Genomic DNA, 23,251 nt, shown 5'->3' with positions numbered 1-23,251 from the left:
ATTTAATCTTGGATGAGTCAACAGGCACCTCTGCTCAATGCATTGCTTGCAGTGTATCATTATGAATGTCAATCACAATTTTATGGTATTCTAGAAAAAATTAGGTCATTTGAACTTTCTGCAAAAGCTGATAAACCAGAGATTTAAAAGACCGGAGACTACAGTTTTGCAACTGTATATCAAGTGCATGCGGATGGAGTTGTTGGCATTTATTAGCAATAGAGGCAATTTAGCCAGTCCTTTGGATTTGGCCCTTGTGTTTGGGGCAGATATGGGCACGTCCTATGAGGGGGCTTTGCTGAGGAGAAGAGGAACAAGGTGAGTCTGAGCAGATTGGGCTCTTTCTGAGCAAAGGTCCTTGTGGTCAAGAAGGCTCCAGCCTCTTTGGTGTCTTTGTGTTGCTCCATTGGGGCTGAATCCAGGACAAACAAATGACCTACCCGCAGCTGCCTTTGCTTAAATCAGTTCAGCAGATTGTGTTCTCAGAAGCCAGATAAAATCTGGCATTTACTTTGTATCTATTGACTTTTGCTTAAAAAAAACCAAAAACGCTGGGAATCTTGTTTGATTGAGTTTTATAATAATGTTGCATTAAAGGGAAAACACAATTTCTGATAGATTAGTAATGAGAATGGTTTGGTTTTTAAAAAGAAATGCTATCATCTATATGTAAATGGTGTAAAAATTAAAGGATGTCTTTTATTGCAAACTTCCTTTTGAGTCATTTGTCTCCCATAGCGTCTCTCCCTTTGGTGTTTCCTGCTCATCACTCCACTTGAACAGTTTGCTCTCTTAGCTTTGGAAGGGAAGCATTTTCCTAATGGGGCACAAGATCGCAGCCTGCGGAGCCAGCCTTCTGCTAATGTCTTAGAAGTGATGGAACTGAATTAGCTCTGTCTCAGAAGACGAAGTGGGGGCTGATAGGAGCCCAGAGGGGCCCAGTCTGCAGGCTCTGTCTTGAGAACCAAGCATCCTCTGGCCTGTCCCCTCCCCTTTGTCTTGGCTTGTGGGAAACAGGACTGGCAAACCTTCCCGGTGGGAACGGGGTGGGGCACAGAGCCTTAGGCTGAGGAGAGGCAGAATTGAGCTCAGGGGTGGAGAGAATTGCTAGAGGTCTTGGGACCAAGTGAGGAGTGAATTTTTTTACCCTCTCCAAACATGTGGAAACCAGAGGGGAGTGTGTGCGAAGGAGCCAGTGGTTAAATGGATTACACGCACTTTTTTTTGGACAGAGTTTTTGTATCTGACCTTTACAAAGAGGGTCTAGCTTTGGGTTGGGACCTTAGTCTCGGCAAAGTCAAATTGAGCCACACCCTGAGTTGGCTCTATTTTTTGCTTTGTCAATGCCTCTTTCCTGCTGTCCCTCCCTCTCCCGTTTCTTCTTTCACGACTTTTTGACTTTTTCTGATGCCTCCAGACCACAAGAGAGCCTTCCCTCCAATGGCTGTTTAGACATGCACAGTCTCAAACTCATTGTTTGACTCTGTGTAGTTGAAACTGAAATAGTAAAAATTAATTTCAATTTGAGCAATTCACATGTCTTTATTAGCAATAAAATACATTAATTGAAAATAATTAATAGATATACCCCAGAAATGAACCAAAGGTTTTTATCACAGCTGATTATAGAAAATGAACGGTGGAATTTAGGGCATGGTTTCAAAGAGGGTTAGGTGAGAAAGATGTATGTATTATAAAAATTAAAAACTAGAAGATAGAATATCACCAACCAAAGGATTATTATCAGTATTTTTCTTTAAAAAGATGAATCAAAGCAAATATGCTAAAACTTTTGTATACCACTTTTTAATCAAAATGTCTTTTCTGATAATCGACTCACTAGTTTGGACTAGAAGGGTCATGGCCCAGAAATGGCCTCCTCCACTGTGATGTTTGGGTCTGTGTGAGCACTCTCTGAGGATGGAGAATGCTGAAGGGGGAATCATGACATAAATTTGTGATCCCCTCAAGTAGTTTCTCATATTATAAAAATGTAGTAGTAGAGGATTTGATCAAAAGAATTGGTTGGATATTTTGATTGAGTGAATATGCAGTTTAAGAAAGAGGGAGAAGTAAAAATGCAGCCCTAGTCTTTGACTTTGACCTTTCATTGATGCTGGGGCTGAGATGGGCACTCTGGAGAGAGGAGAAGGTTTGTGGGGGGAAGGGTGGTCCCTGGAGAAGACGACTAGCTCACTTTTTGGCACTTTGACTTTGGGATACATAAGCCCTAAGTTATTTAACCTCTTTGTTCCTCAGTTTTGAGCTCTGCAAAATGGGTTTAACTCTAGTTTCCACTTTGGAGAGTTGTTGTCAGCATCTTCTGAGTCATTACACTTAAAATAGCGCTTAAGATAATGGCGATGGTGATGGTGAAGATGTAGTAAGATGTCAGGGGTTTAATGTGTAGTCATTCCCCCTAGCCTGTCTGTTCAACATCTTTTTATGTGAATCCTTTCCTTATCTGAGGTCAAAAACAGCAGTCTGCAGAATTCATCCATCAATAATAGGTCTCTAATGGAAATATTTATTCACCTGGTGTTTCACAGATATGAAAAGAAGAAATATTGAAATCAGTGTTCAATAAGAAAGGGAAGAAAAGCAACATGATGGAGAATTGAGAGATTGAGAAAAGCAAAACCCCAAAACAAAACAAAAACCAAAGGGATAAAAGAAGAAAATAACAATCCTAGTAATGAATGTCATTAATTATGTAGTAACGATTTTGCCTTACAGTAACGGCTACCATCCCAGCTGTGTCCTGTGTCAGGACCTGTGTTGCCTGCTCTGCCTGCTGGGTTCACCCAGTTAATCCGTATGTAGCCCTGTGAAGTGTGGGTACCATCCTGTTCCCATCTACAGTTGAGCATCCTGTAGCTTGGGAGGTTAAATGACCTTCCAAGTTCATGCATCTAGTAAAAGGTGGATTCAAATTCAAGAAACCCTCACTTTTGTGGAAGAAGAGGAGCTTCTTAAATGAGTTCTTAACATACTGATGGGTTCTTCCTGGCCCACAATAACTAATTTTGCTTCTTTTTGTTAACTGCATGATTAGGAAGAAAGCACATGAAAATCATCTGTCATATACATGAAATATTTGGATGCTTAGGTCTTTTACAATTTCTTCGTCTTTTTCATGGTAGGGTTGAGTAAAACATTAATGTCATTGATGACTTGGTAGCTGTAGACTTCCATCGAGAATTGTTGAAGTCAGGCACGACTAATCTACAGACTGTATGTTAGAGGAAAAGCTCTTGCCTTAGGAAGTATCATCAGAGCTATCAGGGCCAATTAGAGCTTTCTAAACTTGCTGGAATACAGGCTTTTGAATTTGGGGGCCTACTTATCTAATAAAAACATTATATAGCACACACTGTATTGGGAATGTGTGCTGAATCCAAGAACGAAAAATTATATACCCCCAGGGCAGAGTCAGCTGGGTGTGTGACTATGAACTGAGGCAAGACGGAGGAGTTGTGAGCCAAATGGAACCAATTAAGTACCCTTGGATGTGGACCTAAGGTTGTTTACCAAGCCCATTCACTGCTGGAGAGTCAAGTTTCTCTATCCTTCTTGTCTGTAATTTAATTTACTGATTGTCTTTAACAAAAGAAAAAGGTTGTAGGAACTTGGGACTAAATTGCAAAAAAAAAAAAAAATCCAGATTTTATGAGCATGTTGAATGCAACTAAGGAAATATAAAGTTGTTCTAAATTTACATGCTAAATATGCACCTGTTTTGAATTTGTAGCTCTGATTGATATTGCTTTTTGGAATAAGTTCAGGGGGTCTGTGTTGTACTTGAAGCAGATGATGGAAGGCAGCAGGCACGGGGAGAATGAAATCCATGTTGAGCGATCACAGAATTCCCCCCGAGAGTCCAGTTCACATCAATAGGAAATTTTATGAGAGAGATTGCACCCAGCTTTCCCAAACTTAACTTTATGGCTGCAAAATACAGGAAAGCCCATTTAGGTTTGTTTCTTGGGAGGGGAAATGAATGAAATATGTGTCATTTGTATCATGAGTGTTGTAATACCATGGTTATTTATGTTAGTACTGTAAAAATATCTTTTGTAATAACTCTGAATCATAATATTGATTGAATTTGTAGTGATTTTGCTGTGAGATTTGGTAGCTTTCATACTGTATGGCCCATGATTAAGTCAGTATTTTGATTGAAGGTAGTAAGTGGAAGCAATGATAAGAAATGGTCTTGTTTTAATCAAAAGATAATTTGTTTAAGAACAGCGGTCCTCATAGAGGGATCAGTTTAGCATGGCAATGGAGGTACATTTACTCCTTTCCTTTGTCCCTCATTCTTTTGTTCCCCAGGATGAGGGAGGGGACAGATTGCCCACCATATGTAGTTGAAAATATTTTCTACTTGGTTAAGACTTGTTCTGAACTACTCTTTTAGGGCTGGCTGTTTATTTTCTTTATTTATCAAGTGCCTTTCTGCTTCTTGGAAATACAGCAGTGCTGTTGTTCACAGAGACCTGTGATCGTTTGTATTGATAAGCTAGTTGACTCATAAAAAGAATAGCTTTAATTAAAAAAATATATGTATGACCTGTGACTCTAATAATGAATCAGTTCCTTAAAAACTACTTGTTTACCCAATGTTTGCTTAAATGTCTTAGTAAGTAGCACAGTCAAAAGCAATGAGTAAGGCCTGGTTAAGACTGGTGTGTGTGTGTGTGTGTGTGTGTGTGTGTGTGTGTGTGTGTGTGTGTGTGTTTGTGTGTGTGTGTGTGTGTGTGTGTGTGTGTGTGTGTGTGTGAATTTGTAATGACTTTGCTGTGAGATTGGTAGCTTTGAGTAGTGTCTACAAGTATCATGTTCTGATTAATTATTGCTGTATAGCAAGTCACCTCCAAAAATAGCTGTTTAATACAATAAGAGCCATTTATTTTGCTCACAGATCTGCAATTTGGATAGGGCTCTGTGGGGTCAGGTGAGGCAGATCCACTGGGGTTGAAGGATCCACTTCAATGTGGCTTATTCCTATGTCTAGCAAGTGTGTACTGGTGGTCAGCTGGGAGCTGATCTGTGTTGCCTGTTTCTTCTCCACATGCACCTCTCCTTGGGGTTGAGCTTCCTCACAGCATGGTGGCTAGATTCCAAGACTTAGTGTTGCAAGAGACAGCAGCTGTGGTCTTAAAATTTGAATTAGGAGGGACCGAGACCCTTTCTCTTGAGGTGAGGGGTGTAAAAAATCTGCAGCCATCTTTAATCTACCATGGACCAGATTGGACTGCTTACCTTTGTCTCTATAAACTGTTTGCTTTCCTGCTGTTTGGCATTTCTTAAGATACTTATTTACTTTTATTATCCCCCTCCCCAAACCACTTTGTTGTTGTTTTCTTTTCTTTATGCATTTCCAATGGGGACAAGAATTGATTCTTGAAGTGGGAGGCAAAAAATCTTAGATTTACAATGAGAATGGCTATACCACAGAACATAAACACATATACCATATGCATGTGGTATTAAAATTTCATGGGACTGGGGGAGGCAGTTAGGGGGAAAAAAGTCTAAAAAGGCTCCTTGGGGGCAATAATGTAAAAAACTTTAAGAAACACTTCTTTAGTTCCAGCTCAGATATGTTATCCTCTCTTCCATAAAGCCTGTCCCAACCCAATCCCAGAAAACTTAATTGTTCCCTTTTACATACTTGTAGCCATTTTATTTGTATATCTGCAATATATTAAGCTGTTTGTCTGATGCCTCTTTCTTACCTATCAGAGCTTCTTAGGTGCATACACCATGGACCTATAAATGCCAGTAATCATTACTTAGTGAATTGGATTAAAATGGACTAAGGGGAGATTTTTATCTTAGTTTAGGTTCTTCCAGAAATAGACACTGAGATGAGGATTTAAGTGCAGGTAGCCTTTAGGAATGGGCAGGAAACACTAGTGGGAGCAGCAAAGGAGAACAGGGAAGGAGAGGAAGCCAAGGGAAGGAGAGGGGGTGCAATCAAGCCAGTGAAGGGGGACAGGGAAGGAGAGAGGGTGCTATCAAGCCAGCTACTATATGTGAGTGGAGCTTACTCCTGTAAGGAAATTCTCAGAAATGTAAAAAAGCGAAACCAACATCAAACCAAAAAATTTAAAAAATATATATAGCCCCACAACTCAGAGTTAAACCACTTGTAGGGCTGAGGAGCTGGAGTATTTTACTCTCACTCTCTGTCATTCATTGATTGAGACCACCCAGGGGTGTTCATCTGCTGCACTTGGCTTTCATGTGGCTTTGGAAAAAGCCCTAGACAGAGAGAAGTAGGTACCGATGGTGGAAGTTATGGGAGGCCCCAGAGGGAGCGGTGGGGGCTGAGGGCTAAGGGCAGGGCACCCAGAGCATCAGTTGTCGGCTTCCTCAGAACATTATGACTAAAATGGTCAGAAGCAAGGTTGAAATGGGGAAATTCTTACTTTCTCAATGTCAGTCTTCCTAACATTGAAGTTCAGCTCCATGAAGACAGGAAACATACCTGTCAACACTAAATACCCAGCAGAGTCCTTGACTCAATCACTGGGAGGATTTACGAATAAAGGGTGCACAAACCAGCACTAGGATTTAAGAGTTGTGTTCTTTATTGTGTTCTAATTCAAGGGAGGTCAGAGCAGGTAAGACACAGCTGGTAATGAAACCTGACAAGTGCCAGGTTCTGTTTTCCTTCAAGAACTCTTAGAAAACAAACATACTAACCACAAGGTGGATTTGTTCCGGGTGGTGGCCTTGACTGCTTAGTGAACCGTTGACATGTTTGTGACTGAGGAGCGTAGAGTCAGATTCAGGCTCACTGAACTCAGCCAGGTCCAGGCCAGGTCCTGCTCACACGCTTTGTTGTCTAATCCTGAGGCATTTAACACTGTTCTGGGGTCAAGTGCAGCGAAAACAAGCAATATTGATGGGTGACCAGTGAAATATCTGACCACATGGAGAGTCTGCATGATGAGAACCTCTTTTTTTTTTTTTTTCTGTTATGAGCTGAATTGCCTCCCATGTATGTTGAAGTCCTAGCCCCCAGTGTCTCAGATTATCACCTTATTTAGAAATAGGGTCTTTGCAGAGGTAGTTAAATTAAAATGCGGTCATTAGGTTGAGACCTAATCCAATACGGAATCCTTACAGAAAAAGGACACTTGGACTCAGAGACAGACATACGCAGAGGAGATGATGTGAAGACACAGAGATAAGGTAGCATGTGCCTGGAGTGACACATCGATAAGCCAAGGAAGGCCAATGGTTGCCAGCAGACACCAAAAGCCAGAGGAAGCAAGGGAGTTCCTCCAGGATTGTCATAGAGAGCCTGGCTCTGCTGACATCTTGACTTTGGGTTTCTAGACGCCAGAACCATTAGACAATACATTTCTGTTGTTTCTCGCCACCCAGATTTTGGTACTTGGTTATAGCAGCCCTAGGAAAGTAGTGTAGTACATTTTCTTTTCTTCCTTTATTTTTGACACACACACACACAAAATAACCTTTTCCAAATGGTTGTCCCCTCCTACCCTTCTTTTTCCTTTTTGCTTGCTTTCTCATGTATGCTGCAGTGAGTAATAGTTGACATCTACCTGTGGCTTCTTCCCTCAGGTTAGGAAGGACATTCCATTCTTAAACCACTGGAGAGGACAGAGAAGTCCTTCTTTAGAGGTTTGGCTGTTACTGTAAAGGGAGTCATTTTCTTCATTGAAACGGTCTGCCATCCCTGCCAGGATCCGGTGGGAATGAGTCTCTGCCGCTGTGGCAGTTGGGCAAGGCTGGCCCAGGAGGTGGTCTGCACCTCCTACATGGGGTTTCCGGTCGTGGTACAGGCACAGAGCCTTCCTTTCCAAGGAAATTTGTGTGGTTTTGGTGAACCCAAGTCAGGCCACCGGTCACAGTCTCTGTGTCTGAAGTCGTCAGTATATCCCACTAGTGAGACTGGACGTTTGTCTGGTTGTGCTCTTGGACCAGAGTCCATTGCCCAGGTGATGTCAGAACCGGAGCGGTTAGTTGCTGCGAGCTGGTAGTGAAATGGAATGAAGGGCTGGAAAGGAGCCAGGTCAGATAAGAACAGTGTGTGTTTAGTTTGCAGCCATTGTTTTCTAATTCCGGTAATGTTGTTTTTCTTCACTCGCTTAATCATTTGTTTACTCGTTAGACATTCATTTAGTGATTACCCCCTGTCAGGGATACAAAGAAGAGACAACATATAAACGGTACATTCAGGTGGTATGAAAATGCTGATTATTGTACAAGGTACAGTTCAAGGCATAAAGCAGGCAGAGGTACGACATGAGGAGCTTCGGAAAAGCCTCTGTGGACGGCTTTGCAGCCCAGCACTCTCCAGTGAGCCCCCATCAAAGTGAGCTCTGGCATGTCACCTCCCTGATCACTTGAAGCCTGAGGACAAAATTATTTTTAGTTTCCTCCCAACCTGCCAAGACAATGCTCAATCCAATATCAGCCAACACAGAGTCCTGCGGAGGAATTTTGTATAGCAAAAAAAGAAATGAAAATAAAACCAAATGGGTGTGGATGTAAATGTAAGGTGTGTTTGTAACATGCATCTGCTGTGTCCTAATGAGCTGGGTATTCACTGGCACCACAAAGCCCAGCATTTCAAATTGGACCGAGGAGGCGCCCTTGGGGCTTAACTCAGGGACTGAGTGTAGTCCCTCAGGGAATGTGAGAAACAGTCTTTGGAATCTTAAACTCATAACACCGTGATTGATTTCCAGATCTTACATTGCTTTGACTGACTTCCCCCTCCCCCCCCCATTTTTTAAAAAGTGTGTTTATGCTGTTTAGTTTTTATCCTCTTTTCTGTGTCCTCATGTGTTATTTGGCCACACAAAAAAATGAAGAGGAAAACAATTCATTATGAGGAGATGAAACCATTATAAGAACCAGACTCAGAGATTACTCAGATGTAGAACTGAAAATAACTTTGATTAATATATTAATGATTCTAGTGGAAAAAGTGGAGAGCGTGCATGAACATATGGGGAATTTCAGCAAAGAAATGGAAACTGTAAGAAAGAATCAAATGAAACTGCCAGGGAAAGAACAGCAGCCACAGAGTAGCAGAGGCGAAGCCTTTAATGAGCTCATCAGTAAACTAAATGTAGCCAAAGGAAGAATAAGTGAACTGGAAGATAGACCATTGTATTGATTATGTTGATTTTGTGTTATATTTCATTGGTATCTCCTCCAAACTTTATTGTTTGGTTTCTTCTACTCACTTTGGGTTTCATATATTTTTCTTTCTTTCTTCCTTTCTTTTAAAGCTGATTTTATTGAATAGAAAATTTCCTTCTCTTCTAATATTGACATTTGTGCTATAATATTTCCCATAAGTACTATTTTAGTGGCATCTCATTTTTGACATGCTTCATTTTCATTCAGTTCAAAGAACTTTCTATTTTACTTTTTGGTTTATTCTTTCATCTATGGGTTATTTAGAAGTGTGTTACTTAGTTTGCATGTTTGAGAGAGAGAGAGAGATTGGTTTGTTGTTCCACTTATTTATGCATTCATTGGTTGTTTCTTGTATGTGCCCTGATTAGAGATTGAACCTGCAACCTTGGCATTTCAAGGCAATGCTCTAACCAACTTAGCTACCAGACCAGGACCTGCATCCACATTTTCATTCTTTCATTTTGCCTGATTGACTTCCTTTAACATTTGTCATAGGAAAGGTCTGCTGTTCATCAACTGTTTCAAGTTTCATATGTCTGGAAAGTCTTTATTTCACCTTTATTCTATATCCAGAATCCTGGGTGCAGAATTCTGGGTTTATATTTTAATTAATTTATTTTTTTACTACTGTATTCTCACTTGCATTTTTTTCAATGATTAAGTCAGCTATCATCTCCATCTTTGTTCCTTTTATTATATTATGGAGTTTGATTATGAGATTATGATGGGCCTTGATGTATTTTTCTTCTTATTTCTTGTGCTTAAGACTTGTTTACATTCTTGTAAATGTGGGTTTACAATTTTCTCAGATTTGGAAAAAAAATCTAGCTATTATTTCCTCAAATACTTTTTCTATTTCTCCCTATTTTTCCTCTGGGATTCCAGATATATATATATATATATATATATATATATATATATATATATATATGTATTTGAAGTTGTTCCTTAGCTCATTGATACATTTTCCCCCTCTTTTCTCTCTGTTTAATTTAGAATCATTTCTATTGTTTTTGTATTCAAGCTTACCATTCTGTTTTGCTGTAATGAATTCTATTATTATTAGCTCCCAATGTGCTTTTCATATCTGACAGTGTAGTTTTTATCTTTAGTAGTTAGTTTTGGATTTTTTTTATATCTTAAATATCTCAACTTACATTTTGGAATATATGAAATATAGTTTTTAATGCCATTGCCTGGTAATTATAACGTCTGTGTTAGTTCTGGGTAGGTTTTGATTAATTTATTCATCTCTTCATTATAGGTTTTATTTCCTTGCTTATTTGCATTTCCAGAGAATTTTTATTAGATGCAAGGCATTTTGACTCTTATCTTGTGGGTTGCTGGATATTTTTGTTATTCCTATGAATATTCTTTGAATTTTTTGGTGTGGAATTCAGTTAACTTATTTCAAAGGTTTTTGATTCTTTTGGATCTTCTTTTAAAGAATTGTGGGTGAACCAGAGTGCACTTATTCCAGTGCTAATTATTTCCCACCACTGAGAGTAAACCTTTGTGAGTACTCACCCCAGTGCCCTATGACTCATGATTTTTTCCAGTTTCGCTGGTGGGAACAGGTAATATTGCTGGCTCTGTGTGAACCAGCACTCTAATCTTGAATATTTCCACTGGCTAGTTTCCTTTCATGTATACTCTGATTACTACTCTGCTGAATGTTTAAGGAGACCCTCTGCAGATGTCCAGAGTTCTCTCTCTGTGTGGATTTCTTCTCTGTTTTTGTCTCTCAGGCTTTCATCTCTGTCTCCTTAACTCTGGGACTTTGTCGGGTCCTTTCTGTATTTCTCCTCTCTGCATCACAGCCTGCAAAGTCAAGTTCATAAGTTGGACAATTGTGCAGTTTACCTCATTTGTCTCATCTTTCAGTGATAACTGTCTTTCATTGACTGATACCCATTGTCTCACAAACTGTTGTTTCATAATTTCCCCCCAGTTTATTTGGTTGTTATAAATGTGCCAATTTCATCCCTGTTACTCTATCTCATTTGGAAGTGGAAGTAAAAAATATATTGATCTTTAGTAATTTAATTATATGTAGTGCAACAAGATATATCACCAGGGGCATGTGGGAATACCTTACACAGAGAAGAATAAATTCCTAATTCCTGGTCCATTCTAATTGTGTGGAATGACAGACATGTTGGATTACTTCTTTCTGTTACCCATTCACTCACTCACACATTTTAGTTGAATTTTCATAATTTAAATATTGGTGTGAATTTGGGTGGTGAGTGCACAATGAGAATGCAGATGATGTATTATAGAGTTGTAAACTTGAAATCTGTTTGGTTTTATTGACCAGTCACCCCAATAAATTCAATAAAAATAAATAAATATTGGCAGGAATAAATTCAACTGTACATAACTTTTCTTTTTTTTCCCATGAGTGGGTGAAATTTTTGTTCTGATCTCTTAGCATTTGTCATTTTATATCAGAGTTACAATTCAAATACCTTTAAGGATAAAACAAGTAGTGTATAGAACTGAAGTTGGTATCGCATGAAATGACTATAAAAATAGTGACTTGCATTTAGTATAGGAAAGAGTGCTGATAGTAGAGGAAAGTGGCACCCTGATGAATTGCAGAGGAAAATGTCTAAGTAAATAAGGGTAATTGCATGAATAGCTAGAGCTAATTGTTGCCATGAGTGCAGGTTGCTTTTGCAGATCTTTTGACCTATCAAGAGAAGTGGAAATGCAAATTTTAATCCTATATACCCCAATATTTGAATACTCTTCAAATTTAAGAACTCTGCAAATCATATAAGCCATTTATAGGCCAAATGTGCCTTTGAGTTGAAGGCTTGCAATCTGTCTTTTACAATAGTTTAACTGTTCTATAGAAAATTGTTTGGAAGATTGGAAGATGACAAACAAATTAAACTAGGAATATAGCAAGTGTGTGTGTATTTCAGATCAGTAACAAAAAAAATGAATAGACACACACACACACACACACACACACACACACACACACACACTCCCCCTGAGGGAGCCTTTCACAAGCCGTGGGGGCTTTTTGCATACTCTGTGGGCATGGAGTTATTTTGTGCCTCTTCCACATAATCTCTTGAGAGAATCTGTGATATTCAAAAGAAATGCTTCCATAATTAAAACCATGAATAAGTATGGGTGTGTGAACATGAGTATTTTCAGTTAGTTTAATAATAGCTATCACTTTAATAGATATAGACAGTCTTTTAATGTTATAAGTGTCTGGATTTAGGCTTTTGAAATTAAGCTGGAAGTTTTTGAATAAGGCAGTTACTAGGATAATCTGCAGCCATAAGGCAAATGCCAAGTTGGTGTAGGTCTTTCTTTTCTTGGAATACCAGATCAATTAAAAAATTAATCCTAGAAATCAAATATGCAATTTTATATATGCCTGCTAATTTAGGGAGACTATTCAATCTTGTTTCACTTTCTAAAAAGGACAAAAGCAAACAAAAAAAAAATTCTTTGAGGCAGCATGGAGAGACCTGGAGAGTATTAGGCTAAGTGAAATAAGCCTATCAAGAAAGACAAGTATTGTATGATCTCATTCATATGTGGAATCCAATGAATAAAATTAACTGATGAGCAAAATAGATCCAGAGACAGAGAAGAATGGAACAGACTGTTGAATCTCAGAGGGAAGGTGGGGGTGGGGAGGAGAGGGGGGCGGGTGGCTGGGTGGGTGGGAAGAGATTAACCAAAGAACTTGTATGCATATATGCATAAACCATGGACACAGACAATAGTGTGGGGAAGTGGGTGGGTGCAGGCTTGAAAGGGACAATAGGGAAAAAAGGGGACATCTGTAATTCTTTCAACAGTGAAGATTTTTTTAAAAAAGAGAAAAAAAGAGAAAATATCCTACCTAATAAATTGGTAATATGTAAATTACCATCACTCCGCTACGCCCACGATTGGGCCAGCGGGAGGCGCAGGGGGCTGGACTTGGGGTGGCCGGGGTAGCCGACTGGGCCAGCGTCTGCGCCATGGCTGTGCTGCGGAACAGAAGGGGCCTCTGGGGCAGTGAGCTCACGTCCCGCCGCGGACCATCAAAAGTGGGGAGCTGGGTGCCTGTCTGCTCCGGCACCAGGCCTTTAGGAAGCCTCCGCTGAGCCGGAGGCTTCCGAAAGGCCTGGTGCACCAGCGGACAGGTTCCCAGCTCCCCCGCGATCGAAAGCGAAAGCCTGTAGGGGACCCTACACGTGCATGATTCAATCATGCACTGGGCCTCTAGTATTTAAATAAAAGTTTATCTTAATTAAATTTTCTTTTATTCACTCTTTAAAAGTTTTTTTTTAAATAATTTCTTATTTTTCAATTTCAGTTGACATACAATATTATATTAGTTTCAGGTCTACAACATAGTGATTAGATGTTTATATAACTTTTGAAGTGATCACCCTGATAAGGCTAGTACACACCTGACAGCATACATGGTTATTACAATATTATTGACTATATTCCCTATGCTGTACTCTACATCCTGTGACCATCTTTATAGCCAGAGATGTGTACATCTTAGTCACTTTTCCTTTTTTACCCATCCCTCCATCTCCCCTCCCATCTGGCAACCATCAAAATATTCTCTATATCTATGAGTTTGTTTCTGTTTTGTTTGTTTGTTTGTTTTGTTTTTTAGATTCCCATATAAAAGAAATCATATGGTATTTGTCTTGCTCTGATTTATTTCACTTAGAATAATACCGTGTAGGTCTATCATGTTGTTGCAAATGTAAAGATTTCATTCTTTTTTATGGCTGAGTAATATTCCATTGAGTCTCCATTCCTCCTACCAAGCTTGATGTGGCTTCTTCTTTATATCTTTAGTTATAGGATTTAGTTCAGCTAGATTTTAGGCAGTTCTTAGTGTGAACTATTATTTAACAGAAAAATATACTTTGTACTTTTATGTTTATTTTGTGTGTGTGTGAGAGAGAAAATGCTAGAACAGCTATTTAAAAGTAGAAATCCAAGAATTTACATTAAAAAATGATAAGTGAAAGATCTTAGTAAAAGTCACAGAAGAATATCACAATTATTAATTTTCTCATGTGAGAGGCATGAATATCCCTTTTTAAAAAGTGTTATAAAATGTTATGAAAGTACGACTGAGTGAGTTGTTACATACCCTCCAAAGTAATAAAGTGAAATTTGATTATGAACAAATGTGGAAGTCCTACTGGTTTTTGTACACTTGTACAAATTAGCAGTTCTATGGGGAACTGAACTTCTCCATTAATCTGATTCGCCCACTTGTTCCTTGTGGTTCTCCTAAGGAGAACATTTGCAGTATTGTTGAAGTGTCATTAGGGCATTACTGACTCAGTAATTTGCAAGTTAAAACTGACCATTGTAGCCAGCCTTCAAAATGCAACCAGGGATGAAAACCTTAATGCCTTCACTTTAATTTGAGTGAGGATAGTGGCCCAGTTATTTTAGGGAAAGAGGAAGCAGCATTTGCCTTCCAAAGATGCTTTATATATAGGATACACAATCAATATACAAAGGTGAGATCCACCAGATTTGAATTGGTAAAATATGTAAATCCTTGCCTATTTACGTGTCAGAGATTAATGTCTGAGTAGGAGCAGGAAGCCCCAACTGTAAAATTTTACAGGGCAAGACCATTACTCCATCCGCATAATGGGGCTTGATTTAGAGGCTCTATTTTAAGATCACACATACAGCACCAAATGCAGAAAGCCAAGCTTTGTTTAATTTGTCTGGGGCAGTGCCCTAATTTTCTATAACACTATTCACTTCCCTTTCTTAAGAATGAATAACACAACTTCTTTATGGAACTCTATGCATCTTTCATTTGGGAGCAGTAGCTTTTCCAAGTTCCTCTATTTGGTTCCTCTTTTATGACCTTTTTTTATAATTCTACTGGATTATGGTATTTGAAGTTGCATTGTCCGTATTGCCCTTGTGTGTCCATGCAAAAGAACAAGCGGTATTATTTTTGATGTGACATAACACAGCATTTTAAAGTTGACAGATGAAGGAACTGAGGCCCAGGAAACACGAGGCCATGCAGTTCGGGCAGCAGGTTATAGCTCTGGGTCTTTGTTACCCTGCTGGAGAGCTTGCCACCAAATTGGGTGTCATTGCAGGGTTACTCTGTGGCTAGCCCTTGAGACTTGGAATTTATGTCATTTTGGCAGTAGCTCAGGGCTTTATCACAGACATGAATAACCTGGGGTCTCTAATACTTCCTTTAGATTATGATTTGGTGCTTTATCATTAAGGCTTAGCCTGTTCAAAGTGCATCTCTTCTACACAGGAAGTTCCTGAAGACGGCACTAGAAGTGACCCTCTTCTCAAAGGGCTGGCCAACCACCATGCCCAGAAGTTCTGAGACCATCTTCCTGTCCCTGTCATGGGACCCCATGTCTTATTGGTTCAGTCACTCAGCACACAGAGAGACTGAAAGTTCCAGACTGGCATTCACATGGCCCCCTTGGTTACTTGGCTGGGGAGCCAGGTAAAAGAAATAAACAAGCATGTTAAAAACCCTGAATTGGGGATAGGAAGATAATAGAGTTCAAATTCCAACTTCAACAAAATCAGTTGTGAAACCTCAGTTACCTTTCCTCTTCAGCCTTGGCACCCCCAGCCAGGCAGGTGTGTGTGCCTTGCCTTTGCTCGCCAGTTCACTCCACACAGCTTTACTGAACACCTGCTTTCAGCCAGACACTGAATAGGCACAACTGGATCAGAAATAAAGCACTAGACACTGCTTCAGGGGGTTGCTCACAGTAGGTGGAGCCTGTGAAACCAAATGACAACTGCAAATGTTTGTGACAATTTTGTTAGAAAAGCTAAGCAGAAAAAGTAAGATAATATTTAAAAGGGAAATAGAGAAAATGATTCCTTTATTAAAATTTTTTTTTCTTTAGTGGTTTTATCCTTTTTTGCCCACTGTGAAAGGACAGAGGTAACACTGAATTTTCATTTTGCACAGGGCCCTGCAAACTGTATAGATTTACCAATCACTTTCTACTCCCTTCTTTGATATATTAGTCTTATGATGATGTGTGTACTTTATTTATTGTCTGTTATCTTCCACTAGAATATGAATGCCATAGGAGCATAAACTGTTTTGTTCAATGAACTATCCCATGGACTTAACAGCAGTTTACAAGTCCACATGCTATCTGCTGGAACACAAACTTGCCATGCTAATGGTCAGTTTTATGTGTCAACTTGGCTAGGCTACTATGCTTAGTTAACCAATCAAACACCAATCTTGGCGTTGCAGTGAAGGCATTTTGCAGATATAATTAGAGTCCATAATCATTTGAAGGAAGGGAGGCTTCCAAGATAAACTGGGTGGGTTTGATTCAATCAAGTGAAATACCTTAACAAGTCAGCTGAGGTTTCCCTGAAGAAGAAATGCTACCCTGGGACGGCAGCTTTGGTCCATGCCTGAGAGTTCAGCCCCCCTTCTGACAGCATCCCCTAAGGATTTGACATTTGCCTACGCAGCCCCTACAATTGCATGAGCCAATTCCTTGCATAAATCTCAATGTATATCTCCTACTAGTTGTATCTCTCTGACTTAATCCTGACTGATATAGCCACCTTTTAAGATACAAAGTTGCCTGGCATGTTTTTAAATGGGAGAGAGATTTGCCCTTGTTTCCCGGTGAGCATTGATTTGTATTTTTTAAACATGTACTGCGAATATTCATATTAATCTGAAAGTTTCTGTCTTTGTTCTTAATTGATTCCTGTCCAATGGAGGGAGTAGGGTTTGGGGGTTTCAAAGTGGTCTAGGAGAGAAACATGGGTCACTGAGAATGAGAGCGAAGTTGGTTTGCTGATGAAGAAGAAAAAGGAGAGGGTGACTCAGACGATGAAGTAATGAGATGCTTCGGACACTGTCCCCTAGGTGCGGTTTTAGAAGGATCCCTCTGGCTATTGTGTGGCCATACTCTGCCCAGGGGTAAGGCTGGAAGTGGTGGGACCAGTTTGGAAGCTGCTAGACCAAACAAAGATGGGGCCTGGACTGGGTGTATAGAGTGGTGAGGAAATATGCTTGGATTCTGCACATATTTCAGAACTAGTGCCGACAGGAGTTGCGCACAGATTGGATATTTCCTTAGAGTCCTGGCCTGAGACATCAGATAAAGTGGTCCATGGGGAAGTAGTGCATTTCCCAGAGTTCCAAAGCCCAGGCAGAGCAGAACAGAGGCAGAGAGCAGCAATCTTGTGTTCTTTTCATCAGTTTCTTTTCCTTTTCCATTGTCTTTAAACTTTCCCCCAAATTGCTCCTCTAGCATCCCCTGTGGAGCGTCTTCCCTTCTTTAGTAAATTCAGTCTGTATTACATCCCCAGGATTTCCTTTGTCTATGTCACCTTGGAAGACCCTCTCAGAGCAAGGTCATGGGTGACTGCCACCACCCTGAGTTCTCATGATGTCTGCCTAAGGGCTGGCTGTCTCCCACAGTTTCACGTCAGCGATGTCCTGACGGTTTCCCCCCTCCATTTTACTAGCATATCTTGGCCTCCTCTGTTAAGACCGAGAGAATGAAACAAAGATTTTGCTACTGGGTTTTATGGGCAGCGGCACCATGTACAATTCCACATGATTTACCTGTAGCTGACTTCTTTTTTTCCTTTCTGCTTTCCAGCACTTTCAGACCATGCTGAAGTCCAAACTGAATGTCCTCACACTGAAAAAGGAGCCCCTCCCAGCCGTCATCTTCCATGAGCCCGAGGCCATCGAGCTGTGCACCACCACGCCCCTGATGAAGAGCAGGACTCACAGCGGCTGCAAGGTCTGTGACCCATGGCCCTCGAGGCCCTCGTGTGGGGCAGATGAAAGGACATGTGGCTTTAAGACTCTTGTTTCGCAGTGGTAACAGTTTTGAAGAATGAAAGTGTTAAATGGCTAACAAAATAAGCTGATTGAGCGATGGTCGTATGAATTTCTATCCTGCTTTATTTTTCTTAAGGATATAGCACTCTTCATAATTTGAGGGTAACATTAAAGACCTAAGTTTAAGGATAGGTTAAAAAAAAAAGTAGTTTCTTGCCATATTGTTTATAGTTTTGGGGAACTTCACAAGAAAATTCTGTCCATACGCTAGTTCCCCCCTTTGTATTTTCTGTTTGTATAATACATATTTTAACAAGTGAAAACCAAAACAAGTTTCTCAACTGTTGTACTCTATGAGTCCTGTGGGGGTAATTTTGCATTTTTGTTGTGCTTCAGCTCTCAAAATTTATACTAATATTCATGCCTGAGAATGCATTAAAAACATGTTTTGTTTATGTAAACTATAATGCCAACATGGGGGGGAAAAAAACAACGCTGGAAATTACGTGTGTAACTTTGATGAGTATAGAAGTCAGCGTAGAGGTAACAAAGAAAATATCTTACTCATATTTTGTCATCAGAAGTTTGTCCTGAATTTTGAGGGGCAGGAAAATGCTTGTTTGCACGTGGATTACTTTTATAACCTTGGAGACACGCTCCTTACTGCTTTCCCCGTGAGGGAAGCAAAGATCCGCTGACTGTACCTGTCGGAGTTTCCCGTCCCGTCCCCAGTTCTTGCCAGCAGTGATCACATTGGAACCCCACGCAATCTTGAGTGATGGTGATGTGCACAAAACCTCACACACGTCCATTCACTCCATGAGGACTCAGTGGGTGCTCCCTGTCTGCCCGACACTGGGGGTGGAGTGCCCAGCACCCAACAGCATTTTCACGGAGCCTAACTGCTCCTGGGAAGAGGAGGGAGGAGGAAATACAGGTAAAGGAACATCACAGCCAGTCTGAAGGATTTGTGGAGGAATCTTTGAGGCAGAAGGAACAGGGCATGCTGATTCTCAAGAAATGGACTTGTGTGCTTTAGAATGGAGAGCAAGAGGCCAGGGTGGCTGGGAAGATGAGAACTTTGTGGCGACTGGTGGGGTTGGGTGGGGGTTCGACTATAAAGAGCCTCATTGTCATGGCAAGGAGTTTTTGTTTTAGTTACTACCATCAGAAGAATTTAGGCAGGCGAGTAATATGAATCCATTTAAAAAAGTGATTTTCTTTTCTTTGTTAAATTTTATTTTTCAGTTAGTTTCCATTCCATGTTATTTTGCACTAGTTTCAGGTATACAGCATAGTGGTTAGATAATCATATATTTTACGATGTGTTCCCCCCAATATTTCCAGTACTCACCTGACACCATACATAATTGTTACAATCCTATGTAATAAAAGGGTAATATGCAAATTGACCAAACTGCAGAATGACCGGAACACCCTTGGCCCCTTGCCCTGGCTGGCCCAACCCCCGAGTGGGCCCCCCCCACCTTGATCAGGTGTGGGGCCGGCCAGCAAACTGCCCTTGCCCTAGTTGGCCCACTCCCATGGCCCCCATCGGGCAGGCCAGCTAGACCTCACCAGTGCACAAATTCGTGCACCGGGCCTCTAGTATTATTATAATATTATGCTGTACTTTACATCCTCGAGACTATTTTGTAACTACCAATCTATGGTTCTCAATCCTTTCACCTTTTTCACCCAGCCCCCCTCCCTCTGGCAGCTGTCAGTCTGTTCTCTGCATCTGTGAGTCTGTTTTAATTTTGTTTGTTCGTTTATTTTGTTCTTTAGATTCCACATATAAACTTATATGAAATCATATGGTATTTGTCTTTCTCTGACTGAATTATTTCACTGAATATAATACCCTCTAGGTCCATCCAGTACTCTCACAAATGGTAAGATTTCATTCTTTTTATGGCCATCTAATATTCCTACCATTTTCTTATCGTGCATTGTTGGTGGGAATGCAGATTAGTGCAGCCACTACGGAAAGCAGTATGGAGGGCCCTCAAAAAAAGTTAAAAATGGAACTGCCTTAGGACCCAGTGATTCCACTTCTGGGTGAAAGAGTGACTTTAGATGGTAACTGTGCTCAGGTGAACTTCCAGCTTCCCCAGAGCAGTTGCCAGAGACTCCCTTTCAGCTGGAGAGAGTGGATCCCCAGGACTGGCTGCAGGTCACGTTGGACCCAGTGCTGTTGGTGACTTGATGATATAAAGGAATTGTAACAGTACTCACTAAAGTTAAAAGTAATGAGATTGGGTTTTACATCCTTTAGAGATTTCCTTAAGTCATTTTATATCCTTTTCCAGTTGGGGAAAATGGTCCCTCAAAAGCACGGTGAAGTCAGTAGGGATGAGTGTAAGGAAAAGAGTTTAGTTTGATAAGGTCTATAGGGTATATTTAAATGGGAGGGGAAAATAGAATTACAGAGTAAGGAGATATAACAATCCAATCCAGATATGAAAGAGGTGTGTGTGTGTGTGTGTGTGTGTGTGTTTACCCACAAACATATACACACACAGATATACACACTCTCTGAGAGAGAGAAATTTGGTAGAAGAATAAAAGCCATCATTTTTTTCTGAAAAGGAGTATAGGGTTCAAGCTTCATGGTGTCATTTTATTTTCTGTTACTGCCTCAGGTCATGCTCATTTATTTCCCCTCTAAAAGGATGTTGAAAACAATAGATCAGAAGACAGGCCACAGGGAGCGAGGGTTGCCCTGGTGTAGCTGTGGGGCTGGTAGAGAAAGGGAAATCACAATGATTTCAGCAGGACACAAAAAAACTTCTGCCTTCAAGGTGAAAAACACATCCTTGTGGGCTAGAAAAAAAATGACAAGTTCTCCATCCCTAGAAACCTTGAGGAGGGGCATCTAGGCGTAGAGAATTGTAAACCTGAAATCAGGGATCTGGGCCAACATCTCTTGAATTGCTTTCCAGCTTTATGATTTTATTTGAAGGGAGTAAACCTCTAATGTATCATTGTCCAAATTGTGTACTATAATACACTTCCTACATTTAAATGGACTGTAAACCTACTGGAACTACAGCTTTTAACTCTCAAGGACAGTGTCGCATTTGTGTTCAGAGTCCTATTCTTTTGTTAAAAAACAAAACACACAAAAAAGGTTAGATTTTGAACCGTGATATTTCTCTTTGCATCTCCAGACCTCCCCCAGTTTTTCTGACCGTCCCATGGAACAAAGTGCAGTGTTTCCTCTCTGGTTCTTGCGAATAACTTAGCTCACGAAATGCCAGCTGCACAAGGACCTCTCTCTCGGGCTCATGCCTGCCAGGAATAATGAGCTCGGTGCAGCCCAGGCCCAGCTGCAGGGCCAGTGTACAGGGCCGGCACCTTCCATCCTCATGCAGGGCGAGGTCTTTCTTTTTGCCCACGGTCCCTCAAGCCCTGCTTGCATACCTTTAGGTTTTGGGAAGGGAGAGAGGCAGGAAGAAGCAAAGGAAAGCGGAGTTGAAAATGGGTTATGGTGAGCCCTGGCCAGGTCCTGGCTCCTCTCTGCTTACCCATCTCCCCTGATCTGTATTCTCCGTGGGTCCTGATGGCATTGCCTGGCCAGGCCATTCATGTTGCGGGCAGCTGGGGCTTTGTGTGTTTTCTCTATTGCTGCCACTCTTTTTTCCCCCCTGCGGTGGAGTTCTTTAACTGCATAGCCCACTGCATCCCATTAAGACACTCCCACCAGAACCCTTGCAAGAGCCCTTCACAGTATCGGAGATGTTGTGTCTGATTTTGCAGCAACAATGGCTTGTCATTCCTGCCTTCTCCTGCCTAGCACAATGAATGCAATCCTAGGTAGCTTCAGCTTCTTAGCAAATACTTATTTAATTAATAGTCATTGAAAACCTACTGTGTACATGGGATTGTGGAGAAAGGAATCAAAGTAGGTGTTGTGGGTTATGCAACTTACAGCCAAGTAAGAGCAATAAGGTGAGTGTGCCTCCCCATATCGCCAGGGATCCTGATTCCCGTGTGTATCTGAAACCCCTGGGGCAGATTTCTGGCCCTTCTTTACAGAGATTTTGATCAGGCACTCCACTTAGTGATGGGAACAGAGCTTGCACTTAAAAACTGACCATGAATTTACATGAAGTGGTGCCTGGACCCTGCTGTGAACTTGAGGACTTGAAGCACAGGATGGTGGGTGATGAGAGCAGTGTAAGTGATGTAAATGTGTATACATCCTGTTAGGTAGGAGCTGCGATGGGGGATGGTATGTGGGGGCTGGCTGGCACTAGTAGGGTTAGAATGGGTTTTCTACACAGCTGCTCAGAGGGCTGATGTCCAAGCAAGGGCCTTAGGGCCTGATCTCACCTAGTTCCCAAACCTCACCTCCTCCTGAGTGAGGCACGTGACTTGGCATCCCGAGAAGCCCTGTCTTGGGCCCTGCTGTCATCTTCCCATTTGCAAGGGCAGAAACCATAAAACAGTCTAATTTCCAAGAAGAACTGCATGATTGTTAAAGCATACCCATTTTTATATTACTCTTTTTGAGATTCTCTGCAATCAGGAGTGACAGTAGTAGTCCCTTAGCTCTCAGAGAGGATGTGGTTGGTTTACAGTTTCATGGGACGAGAAGAGAAGTTCCTGAGCTGAACTGAGTTCCAGGCAACCCTCAGATCCTACCATTTCATGCATGTGCTAAACAGCCAGCTTAGAAGTGAATTCCAGAAATCCCACTTATAATAAGAGCTCCTGATTTGAATTCAAATATGTTGAGAATTAGCATCTCTTGTATCTATTGTCTATACTTATATTTTTGTGTTTATTTGGTCAGGAATGTATTTAATTAGAAATACAGTTATGTTTTCTAATTTTAGCCAAAGCCTCAGTTTTTTTACCCATTAACAGAAAGAAGAAACGTTAATTATATCATGTTGTCATGCTTTTCAAATGCATTTTTGCAGCCCTATCTTGGTGTAGGTCCTGTGGGCATTGCATGAATCAATTATGCCTATTGTACATGCTTTTTCCTGTAAAATAAGTTTCTGATTTTGATGTCAAGACAGAATACGTGTTATATATTTATATAATATATAAAGGACCATGGCATTTATTGGTTGTTTTCCTCTAAATTCAGCGTGGATGGCACTTACTTCTCATTTATTTTCTCTTCATTCTGTCTCAGACTTCTTTGTAAACATCAAAGCACATTATCTCTGCTTGTCTCACAAATTTAGGAAGGTAAAAATTGAGATG

At 40.7% G+C, this 23,251-nt stretch overlaps 1 protein-coding gene across 1 annotated transcript in view; it reads left to right on the top strand.

Annotated features, from left to right (window-relative positions):
* The window catches only part of PID1 (phosphotyrosine interaction domain containing 1), a 199,803-nt gene that overhangs the window by 82,477 nt on the left and 94,075 nt on the right, over positions 1-23,251 (top strand). Inside the window, exon 2 of the mRNA XM_079783208.1 lies at positions 17,841-17,987. Within this exon, the coding sequence (XP_079639334.1) occupies positions 17,841-17,987 (147 nt within the window). The remainder of the gene's footprint in view (positions 1-17,840; positions 17,988-23,251) is intronic.

This window comes from Cnephaeus nilssonii, assembly GCF_951640355.1.
Source record: "Cnephaeus nilssonii genome assembly, chromosome: 10".
Classification (NCBI taxonomy): domain Eukaryota; kingdom Metazoa; phylum Chordata; class Mammalia; order Chiroptera; family Vespertilionidae; genus Cnephaeus; species Cnephaeus nilssonii.
Note: the sequence above shows the minus strand (reverse complement) of the source record. Positions and strands in the feature narration are given on the sequence as shown.